The 10,828-nt window shown below is 51.9% G+C and overlaps 1 protein-coding gene across 9 annotated transcripts; it reads right to left on the reverse strand.

Moving 5' to 3' along the window:
• Nucleotides 1-158: 158 nt before the first annotated feature.
• Nucleotides 159-10,812, reverse strand: Atg9a (autophagy related 9A). Of its 9 annotated transcripts, none has more exons than XR_015628739.1 (17): nt 10,646-10,804; nt 10,304-10,364; nt 9,647-9,701; nt 9,116-9,247; nt 8,930-8,973; nt 8,402-8,466; nt 6,826-6,987; nt 6,549-6,690; nt 5,252-6,000; nt 5,077-5,171; nt 4,736-4,915; nt 4,131-4,379; nt 3,766-3,944; nt 3,541-3,658; nt 1,960-2,182; nt 1,652-1,797; nt 164-1,199 (listed from the first exon to the last, which is right to left on the reverse strand). XR_015628739.1 is itself a non-coding variant. In XM_087566735.1 (17 exons), the coding sequence occupies exons 4-17, from the start codon at nt 9,216-9,218 to the stop codon at nt 1,194-1,196; spliced, it is 2,520 nt and encodes an 839-aa protein (XP_087422861.1). In that variant the 5' UTR covers nt 9,219-9,247; nt 9,647-9,701; nt 10,304-10,364; nt 10,646-10,804; the 3' UTR covers nt 164-1,193.
• Between the last annotated feature and the right edge of the window lie 16 nt (nt 10,813-10,828).

Raw genomic sequence — 10,828 nt, forward strand, 5'->3', positions numbered from 1 at the left:
TAGCAAGCTACTGAAATACACTGGAAACAGCCCTTCTCTGAGTCCTAGCTCTGTATCACTGTGGTGCCACAGGCGAACTTGTTTCCGGAGTCTCCTAGCCAGGTCTCCTTTATAGTCCCTAAGACCCCAGCTGTTGCGTGAAATAAAATGAAGCCACAGCCCGTTCAAATTCCCTTCTTTATTAAGGGTTATCAAGCTGTACAGGGTTCCCACCCTGTCTGCTGTGGGCTGCGACAGCAGAGTCCGCCACCTTCGGCATAAGTTTACCTTCCACAGCCGAGCAGAACTGGGGGAGTGTGGGGGAAGGGTAGGAGCTGAATCCCAGCATGCAATGTCGAAGCCCTAGGCTAGGGTGAGTCCATTATCCCTCCATCCTCCTTTTGGTGAGGGATACAGGGCAGAGCTGTCTTGCTGGGATATATATGTATATATAACTGAGGTCACATTCCTGCCCTGTCAGTCCCTGTGTGGGTGATAGGAGTATATTATAAGCAGCTAGGAAGGCCTCACACTCCCAAGTGCCCATCCTAAAAGTTGAAGAGGGTAGTAAAGAATTTTCATCCTGTTCCTGCAACTTAGAAACCTTCCGTCTTAGTGTCAAAAGGTAGTGTGAGGGGAGCTGGGAGCTAGGGCTCTCACCCCAACAAAAAGCAAAAGCCAAACAGAAGGGGGGCAAGTGAACTGAGGGGAGCAGGCAGCGCACACATGCCAGTGATGTGCGGGGGTCGGGGTGGCCAGATGGCTGCAGCACTGGGTGAGGACTGGAGGTAAGGGCTGCAGCCTGAGCTGCTCAGCTATTCCAGATGGGGGGCTAGGTTGCAGGGATTGAGGGTTCAGGCCCTGCCTTCCCACTCCACAGTTGGCACAGGTTCTTCTGCTTGGCAGCTTCTGTGGGGTGGATGCAAAGATGGCAGTACTGGGACTGGGCTGGGGACCAGTTTCTAGCACCACTCTGAGCCAAGGGAGTCCTGGGGTCGAGGCTAGACTCGTGTATGCCCCTAGTCCCTAGGCCTCAAATTCTTGGGCTATGGCAAGCCCAACGTTGGCACCTCCCTTGGCCAGGCAGGAACACACAAAACACCACACACGTGGGGCCAGACGGCACTCAGAGAATCCCTCTCATGGCAGGCAGAAGAGATGGCAGGACAGCTGTTGCCTCCATCCCGGAGCAGGGGAACCAGCTTCTGCCTTGTCTATACCTGTGCAGGAAAGAAAAGACCGGTAGTGCAGACAGTCTTCAGCTAGCTTCTTGCCCCATAGGAGTCTAGAAACAAAGGAAAGAGAAAGCTGGAAGCTGGGAAAGTAAGCCTCCAACTTCAGAGCAGTAAAAGGAAGAGTGTATGAGTGTTTTGTCTGCATCTAGGGCTGGATCATGTGTGTGCAGTACCTGTGAAGACCACAGGATGACATCTGACCTGCTGGGACTGGGGTTACAGACGGTGGTGAGCCAGCATGTGGGTGCTGGAAATCGAATCTGGGTCCTCTGGAAGAGCCCCCACTGTTCTTAGCCACTGAGCCATGTCTCCAGTCCCCAGAAAGTGTATCCAGAGAGAGACAACACCATGGCTGGAGTGGGAGACACGCTCCCTCACAGAGGCTGTTCTTGGAAGTCACCATTTCTGGCAGTGGTTCGTGGCCTTACAGCCTTTACCTTGTGCACTTGAGGGGGCAGTTCATCCTCTGAGCCCTCCTCTGGCACCGGCTCTGGGTGTCTTGATGCTGGCTGCCCATCTTCTGCCCATCCTCCCAAGGGCAGCCTGGAGAAGTGAGAGGGAGCACGGGGCACTGTGCCAGGATCTACAGAGAGAAACAAGAACAAAAAGAAGGTTGCGAAAGAAGGCTTTGAGGACTACTATTGGGGGGTTAGTCTTCTTGGACCCCATCTTGTTGGTCTCTTTCTTCTTTGAAAGAACCATCCTTCCCTGAAACCACTTTGCTCCTAGATTCTGGGCTGAATACCTGTGATGCCCCCGTAGCGCCTCTGGAAGCCCCCATGCAGGGCGGTGGTCTCAGGTGCTCCAGGCCGGGGAGTAGCACAGGGATAGCTGGCAGAGCGTGGGATGGGTTGGGGGGCCCGGGCACCCTCTCCCCCCTCTTCAGGGGCACTCTCTCCACTCTCATCACTCTCCCGGCGGTGCCACACATGCCGCTCGGGCTCAGCCTGGGTCTGCTGCTTGTGGAGCTGCAGAAGTGGGGGGCTGATTAGTTGGGGACAGAAGGATGTCTATCTCAAACAGCTGCGTCCACTGCAGCATCTTCCATGCCCACTCACAAACCCTCACCTAGAGTCCTAGACTCACTGCATCTCAGATGTTAGTAGTGTGCAGTAGATGTGTGCTGCTCTATGGCTCTCATTCTTAGGAGACCCCTGGAAAAGCCTCTGAGTAGTTCAGTTGACCCTGAACTCAATGGTAGTTGAGAAAGACCTTGGATTTCTGATCTGACTTCACCTCTCCCTGGGATTACAGATGTTTAGGTAATGCTTGGAATGGAACCCCCCACCCCCCATCCCCCGCCCGGACCCTGTACATGCAGGGCAAACAGTCTACTGAGCTACATCTCTGGCCCTCATTTTACCCACTCCCTGAATAAAGAACAAGTTAACAGAGGATCTCAGTGCCAGGTATTATTCTGGTACTCAAAACACTGCGATGAACAAATAGAATTGTCAGTCTTTGTGGGGCTTCTACACTAGTGGTGGTGGTAAGGAAAAATAGACCACAAACTATGAAATAAAGATAAAACCCAAGAATGTCAGCACCAGAAGCTATGGAGAAAATCAGAAGAAGAAAATTCAATAGGCAGCTGTACGTGACAGCGAAACATGAAGTAGCAGGATTAAGGCCAGCATGGTCTACATAGTCAAGAGTCAGACTCTGTTTTAAAAATCCAGGGGGTGGGTGGGGAAGGGGTTGGGGGCAGGGAGAGGAGAAGGGAAAGGAAGGGAAGGATCAAGATTTATGAGAAGCTGGGTCTGGAGGTGCATGCCTGTGATCCCAGCTGCTTGGAAGCCTGTGGAAGGAAGATCACAAGTTCAAAGCCAGCCTGGCTACAAAATGAGTTCAAGGCCAGCCTAGGTAACTTAGTGAAAACAGCTCTTAGAATAATAAGGCAAAAGGAGGCTGAGGATATAGAAAGAAGGCTGAGGATATAGCTCAAGGCTTACCTAACATGTCCAAGGCCTTACCTGTTCAATCCTCAGTACTGGAAAAAAAATTAGATTCAGGAGAGTGGAGACAGGAAATTTATACTGAGTCTTGGAGATAGTAGGAGGAAGAGAACAGGGTAGGGAACACAAGCGAGGACATATGTGACAGCCAGGTATGGTGGTGTGTGCCTTTAATGCCAGCACTCAGGAGGCTGAGGCAGGTGGATTTCTGTGAGTTCAAAGCCAGCCTGTTCTATAGAGTGAGTTCCAGACAATCCAGGGCTGTTATACAGAGAAACTGTCTTAACCCCGGCTTCCCCACTAAATGACTTCTGTGAAAATGTAGAGGCAGAGAAGGCCTAGAATCTACTGCTTTGGGGCTGCCCACTCACCTGGTGCATATAGAGGGCATGAAGGCTCATCTCAGTGGACGCATATTCAGACAGCACCAGGCTTTGCAGCTGTCCTTCCCACACGCTGCTCCCGGAGCTGGCTGTCCTGGCGTCCACTCTGTCCCTCCCGGCACAGAAAGACAACAGGTATCAGCACTTTCAAGATCTATACCAGTTTTTGTGGGCTCCTGCCACGCCCTCCCATCGTGACCCACTTCCACTCACCCAGAGCCTGTCATGGTACTGGGAACACGGCCTTGAGGGGCCTGTCCAGGCTGTAGTGGGGAGAAGGATCTAAGGGCAGAAGCAACATCAGCCCTGTGCCTGGAACCCTGCAGGTCTCTGGACAGTGGGGGTCCTCGGCAGGACGAGCCTGCTACCACATTTGCAATGAGGCTCAGTGGCTATGGGGAAAAAATGGGGTTATGCAGAATTCTCAGGAGAGGGAGAGGCCTCTAGGTCCTCCAATGTCCTAAGCCTCAGGACCCAACAGCCCAGATTGAACAGGGAAAAATCTTGCACCCTGTGCCCCGTGCCATTCCTCTAACCACAATCCACTGCCCATCATCACCCAGGCCCCAGATACACACCTCAGACTCAGACTGTAAGGACTGGATGGATGTGAAAAGGGCATTCTCTGGGAGCAGACCACCCTGGGCAAGGCCAGCAGCCGCTCCATCTCGCTGCACCTGCTCCTTGAGGAAGCCCAGGAAGGCTGTGCTCTCACGAGGGGGCTGCCAGCCAGGATTGGTGATGGCAAAGTGCATGAGTGACAACTCGGTCTTCCCATCCTCGGCTTGCTGGTACACTGAGGCCTCAGTCTGCCCTCCAGACAGCCACTGCGTAAGGGAGAAGACGTGAGCAGGCCTGACTGCTTACAGGAGCCCTTCCAGGGGACAGAGACAGCAGGGCATTGTCACATCTGTCAAAGCCCTGATGCCCATCCCAAGAGTGGCCATATACAGGTCAGTCGCTAGTACTATACTAAGGGAGTGTGGCTTATGGTTCAAACCAGGGACGGAATCCAGCCAGATTCCTGGTCACCAAACCGCGTGTCCCTGGTGCGGGGATGCCCACAGGCGAGCTACACTTTTTGTCATCTGTCAGCTCGGAAAGGGTAGCCATTTGCAGTTTTCCCGAAGCTTACTGTGTGCCAGCCTTGTTCCTGGCCATCTGCCCTGACCTCTCCCAGTACCTGAGGATGACCGTGCTGGCGAACGTCCATCTGCGCAAAGGAGCAGGTGTCCCCCACACCGACGACCTCCACAGTAAAGTTTCGGAAGAAGTCTATGATCTCCAGGGCCCGTGGGCGTAGGCAGAAGATGAGAATGAGGGGTGTAACAATGGGACTCAGCAACTCCTCCAAGATGAACACCTGAAAGGGAGGGACAGGTTACTCACAAGCAGGACACAGTCCAGCCCTTGTCGCCAAGATACCAGTCAGTCTCTAGCAGGCCCTAACTCCAACTCCACTCACTGCCTTGTACTGGAAGAGCTGGGCAAACTCGTCCCGGGTCTGCGAGCGGTGGGCATTACCCTGCCAGTGGTCAGGCATGTAGTGGATGTGGGCAAGGATCACTCGGAGCAGCTGCTCAGGGCAGAACACCATGTGCTGGTCTGGGATGAAAGACCTAGTGGGATCAGGTGCATGGTGAGACACGAGCCCTTCCCAGAAGGCCGCTCTGCTAGTCCCCGCACCGCCCTGGCACACCTGCACACAGTCACCGTGACTCCCAGTAGGGTGACAGTGGTGAGGACATGCTCCACAGCCAACACATCTTCATCGTAGATCGTGAGAGCAATAAGCACGGCCAGGATAGAGCCCGCGAAGAAGGCACCATTCTTGGCCAGCAGAGTCAGTAGCGGTGACAAGAAGCAATTCATGTACTTGGAGGCGGGCTTGTATCCTCGGTTGAGGCGGGACTGCAGCTCGTGTTCTAGCTCATTGAAGTGGCGGAGGTAGCAACGGCCATAGAGTGACCAGCAACGCGCTCCCAGGGCTCCCGGCTCTCTCTTCAGCACCTCGGCATAGCTGAAGAAGGCATAGAGGATCTGCCAGATGAGGATGAGGGGACAGAGCAGGAAGTTGGCGATGCCAATCCACAGGATGCGGTTGCTGAGACGCTGGGCCAGCTCTAGCCGTTGCCCTCCACGTTTGTACTCGGCCTTGAGGCTCCATTCATTGAGAAACAGAGAGCCGGGTCCCCAGAAGAGGATGAGCTCAAAGTTGTACTTGAGGCCACGGGTGAAGAAGACAACCTCTCCGAGGCCGGGCAGACGGAAGCGCAGAGGCAAGAGGGATTTGTTCACCAGTGCCACCATGTAGTTCTGGAAACGGAGGATGCGATGGTAGATGTCCAACTCTGTCAGCTCACGCTTGTGGATGCAGATCTGATGCTCTTTCTGGGTCTGCACAATCCGGGCCTGCACTTCCTGCCACGTGCAATACGGAAGGGCAGACTGCAGGACGGCGTGGACAAGAGACAGAGCAGAGGTGTTAGCTGAACCCGTTGTTCAACACAGATGTAAGATGTAAGTCGTGTGTTTAGAGCTATTTCCTGACCTGCTCCAGTTCAGACCTGGAATGCCCCTCAAAGGCTCATGTGTTAAGGGCTTGGTCCTTTGCCAATAAGGGGCTGCTCTTAGACGAGATTAATTGGGGCTTTAGATCCCACCCCTTCCTGCATTCCTCTCTACTTCCTGGTTGCCATGAAGTGAATAGGCTTCCTCTGTCATGTGCTCTTGCCATGATATACTCCCTCAGCACAGGCCCCTCAGCAACTGAATCAACCAATATTATCAACCAACGATAGACTAATATCTCCAAAACGGAGGCAAAATCAACCTTTCTCTTTAGAACGCTGATCGTCTCAGACATTTTTTTTCATATTAACAGAACCCTGATTATGACACCTGCCAGTGAGAGCTACAGACACGTAATGCTCAGGAATGCATCCTTGCTAAGATCTCTTGGGCTGTGTGGCTAATGGTCCAACTTCCGGTCTTACCATTGGGATCCGCAGAGCATGTAGGTAGAAGGAGTGGATCTCCCAATAGCAGCAAATGTTATAGATAAACTTGATAAGCCGGTGGATCCAGAAGACACCAGCGATGACCAGGATGGTGATGAGGGAGCCGTTTTCCTGAATCCTGGTATGGAAAAAGATGGGGCAAAAGTAGGGTCCTTGAGGATGGAGTCTTAGCAACACGTTCTGGCGTGTGAGTTGCTGCTTCGCACCCCACTCTCCCCTCTACTCATTAGCAGGGTCTCAGGACCATCCTCACCTGGCACTGCAAACTTGGGCAGGCAAAAAGGCATCTGGCAGAGTGACCTTGACAGGCTCGGTAGGATGCAGACTGTGGTTCACCATCTTGTTGGCAAATAGGATGTCATAGTCCACACAGCTAACCAGGAAGGTGGTGAAGGCAACCACAAAGAGGAACTGCCTGGGAGTGGGGAAGGAGGGATGCAGGCCGTGAGTCAGGGAGGTGCTGGTGAAATAAAGTGCAGTGAGCAGAGAGGCTAGCGAGTGCTCAACAAGAGAGGAAATTAAAGGGGCTGGAGTGTTCCCAATGGCCTCTGCTACTGCTTAATCTCATAAGACCTTAATGGCACAACTTGCTCCTATGTTTTACTCTTAGGTTCAGGTACTTCAGAAGCAGCCTGCTTCATTGTGTGTGATAGAATGCTGCCGCCGCTGCCACCACCGCCACTGGACTTGATTTTCAGAGGTTTGATGATGATGGTCTTTAGTCTTTGACTGGGGATCCAACTCATGTCAACAGGATACACACAAGTGCCTTATTCTGCTGAGCCATCTCAATTGCCCAAACTTTTAGCAATCTTTTGTTTCTTTGGTTGGTTTTGTTTTTCTGGACAGGGTTTCTCTGTGTACCTCCGGCTGTCCGGGAACTCACTTGATCTAACCAGGCTGGCCTTGAACTCACAAAGATCTACCTGCCTCTGCCTCCCCGGTGCTGGGATTAGAGGTGTGCATCAGCACACCCAGCCATGAATTCCTTTCTTATCATCAAGAACTCCTTTTCTGCTGGGTGTGGGGACCCATGTTTTTAATTCCAGCACTCAGGCAGGTGGATGTCTTTGAGTTTAAGGTCATGCTGACCTACAAAGGTAGTTCTAGGACAGCCTCCAGGGTTACCTGGAGAAATCCTGTCTGAAAAACCCAAACAGAAATAAAAACAAACAAAACCATGAAACAACAACAAAAACAAACAAACAAACAAACCCCAAATCCTCCCCTCTGGCAACACCAGACTCTCTCTCCCCACTCCAGCAGCATGGCTAATGTGCAGTCAGGCAGCATACAGGCTCCAAGAGCTCCTGACTAAAACACACACACACACACACACACACACACACACACACACACACACACACACACACCTCCTCCTATAGCTTAGTGAAGTGACTAAGTTGTAAGTTCTTGCTATGTGAGAGATAGAAACTGGGAAGCTCTTCTTACAAGAGGCAAGGCTATAGGTTTAAATGTTATACCTGGGGCTGGAGAGATGGCTCAGAGGTTAAGAACACTGAATGCTCTTCCACAGGACTTGAGTTCAATTCCCAGCAACCACATGGTGGCTCACAACCATCTATAGTGGGACTGATGCCCTCTTCTGGTGTGTCTGAAGATAGCTACAGTGTACGCATATACATTAAATAATAAATAAATCTTTAAAAAAAAAGTTATACCTGGTCCTGAGATAGAAAGGTTTGTAGAGTTTGGGGCCTAGGATTGTGTTGCAGTTGCACGTGTAGCCAGGCATGAGCAAAAGGGAAGACAAGAATATTTACTATATTTATTCTTTTACTATAGCATGCATCCCTTCGTATACTTACATGAGTTCAAAAATCTCTCCAATGAGCATACATGTGAACCCATTCTTCTGATGTAGATTATAAACGTGTAAGTGTTAAGAAAAAGTGGCCAGTAAGCAAAGACACTTAATATAGACGTTGATGTCTACACACTCTCAAGCTGAAGTCCTGGCTCCATAACTCTCTGGAGTGTGATCTTTAACAGGTTACTTCCCTCAGCTTTGCCCACAGTGGCAAATTGATAACAGACATACCCTTCTTTTAGGGTTATTGGGTCTAGGAAAATACAAACTACTTAACACGGAAATGACAGAGTCCAAAGACATTATTACCATTAACAACTAACACCCTTAGAAAAGTTCTTCATTAATTAACACAAGGGCATAGAGCTCTCCGCTAATACGAGGTATCATTACTTTTAACAATTGTTATTTCAATGAGTTTCATTTCCCTGTCCATGGACTGGGGCGGAGCTTATCCCCATTTCCCATCAGAGAGCTAGCTCAGAGAAAGGGTAGAAGAGCTCCTATGCAGAGACACAAAGGATATTCGAGAGAAGAAGAGGTCAAGGTTTTCAATGTGGTGCCAAGGTGCTGTGGACACAGGAGCAGAGATGTCAGATCCCTGAGGAAACTATCCCCCACCCCCACCCCATCCCCCACCCCCGCTCTGCTCCCTCAGTATTACCCCAGCAACTTCCGCTCCCTGCTCTGGTTGTCATGTCCCAAAACTCACATTTGCTCCCCTCAGCCACATGCACCAACAGGTCCTCTTCCCCTGGGGGTGAATCGCTATAAGAGGCCTCTAGGCGCTGGTATTCAGTGTCAAACTGTGCCATCACGGCAGCCCCCTGTCCACCTTGTTAACCTGCCGGGGAATAGAACCCGTATCAGATCCAGGCACTGTCTACTTGCTGTCCTGCCCACCAGACCAAAAGGAATGAGAAAAAATAGTTGGGATTTGTTTTTACCACTAACCTCTTTAACTCAGAAGCAGTACAGGGATAATAGTCAAGAAGAACAGCTAAACTTGGGACTTAAGGGGGCCTTAACTCTGACCATCATTCCCAGAACCTTTATTGGGCAGCTACTCTGCCAGGATCTGCCCCTTTGATATGGGGTGAGTGTTTCACCTTCTGTCCAATGAAGAGAAAGCTTCCTCCCCTACCCCTCCTGGAAACCCTGGTCTCTCTACAGACTTAAGTTTGGAAGCATTTTTTTTTTTTTTTTTTGCAAACAAATGTTTAAGATAAGCACATGGCCCTACCAGCTCCATGGACAGTTTCTGCTCCACGTCAGTCCTGGGTGCCCTGGTTGGACAGCTGCTGGAGGAAAAGGTGTCAGGGCTCAAAGAATAGGGAGTTGGGACAGGAAAAAAAATCCAACCCTCACACCCACCCAAGCCCCACTAAGAGGAGGATAGAGAGATGGGGAAGACACATCTTTCCATTTGTGTCAGATTGTCTCCTGGTGTTCTATGTAGGACCATTCATCTACCTGAGGATACCCAGGAGTAACTAAACTCTCTGACCCTGTGGAGACTGTGTCAGTCCAGGTCAGAATCCACACAGCCCTTTGTTTTACCTTTGGTCAACCTCAACTTTAGAAACCAGACATGCCTCTCAGAGTCCAGAGAACCGCAAATGAGAGTCTTCACCGGATTTTTCTGGATAATCCCTTCTGCTTCCCTAGCATCAAAGACCCAGCAGGCATGGCTTCTGGATCAGAATTTTTCAGTCAATGTAGACTCGGTTTCCCTCTTGAATAAGTGGTTTCCCTGGGTGCCTAGTGCCAGGTGGGGTCAAGGTAGTATGATATACTCCCAATCAGTGAAGACTCTGGGGATGGTGGATCTTGGTCCGACCTGGTCCCAGAGGGAGTACCTTGGTTAGTAAGAGGCGTGTGCCTCAGGAAACACACTCACCTGGTCAATGTAGACCCAGGGCCCATGGATCTCCCCAGGAAGGGCCTGTGCTCAGGGGTGTCTGTGGATGGTGGAGGGGTCGAGCCAGATCTACAGCTGATATCCCTGGTGGGCTGGGATGCCTCCCCAATCCCAGCCCTTAGCACTTAGACCTGAGCACAGGCGCCCCAGGGTCGCCCGGCCCCAGGCCGGGGGCTAGGCTCCCAACAGCGGACAACCGGGCGCGCGGCCCCGGCGCACGCGCGCTCCCCTGGCCGCGCGCGCCCTCTATCAAAACATTCTAGCTGCGCGCCCCCGGCCCGCCCGCCGCTCCCCTGCCCCCGTTACGCATCGCGAGCTCACTTGGGGCTCTGTGGGCACCCCTGGCCAGCTTGGGCCTGGGTCTGGAGATTCCAGTTACCAGCCTCGCGTGTCACCGCAGGAACCGCGACCCGGGCGATTCCAGAAGCCCGGTCTGTTCTGCTGGGCTCAGCTAGACCAGGAGCTCTAGGCCCTCCGTCTGTCATTCACTGTCACCCGCAGCTA

The sequence above is a fragment of the Rattus norvegicus genome, chromosome 9 (assembly GCF_021556685.1).
Source record: "Rattus norvegicus strain SHRSP/BbbUtx chromosome 9, alternate assembly SHRSP_T2T, whole genome shotgun sequence".
NCBI lineage: Eukaryota > Metazoa > Chordata > Mammalia > Rodentia > Muridae > Rattus > Rattus norvegicus.

What these genes read in the sequence shown, in the direction of transcription:
- Atg9a (XM_087566735.1), bottom strand. Translation starts at nt 9,218, where the DNA reads ATGGCACAGTTTGACACTGAATACCAGCGCCTAGAGGCCTCTTATAGC. An exon ending in TGTGGCTGAGGGGAGCAAAT is followed by an intron (nt 8,974 to 9,115) that starts GTGAGTTTTGGG and finishes CTGTGTCCACAG; the next exon opens with CACCTTGGCACCACATTGAA. An exon ending in AGCTCTTCCAGTACAAGGCA is followed by an intron (nt 4,916 to 5,017) that starts GTGAGTGGAGTT and finishes CCTCCCTTTCAG; the next exon opens with GTGTTCATCTTGGAGGAGTT.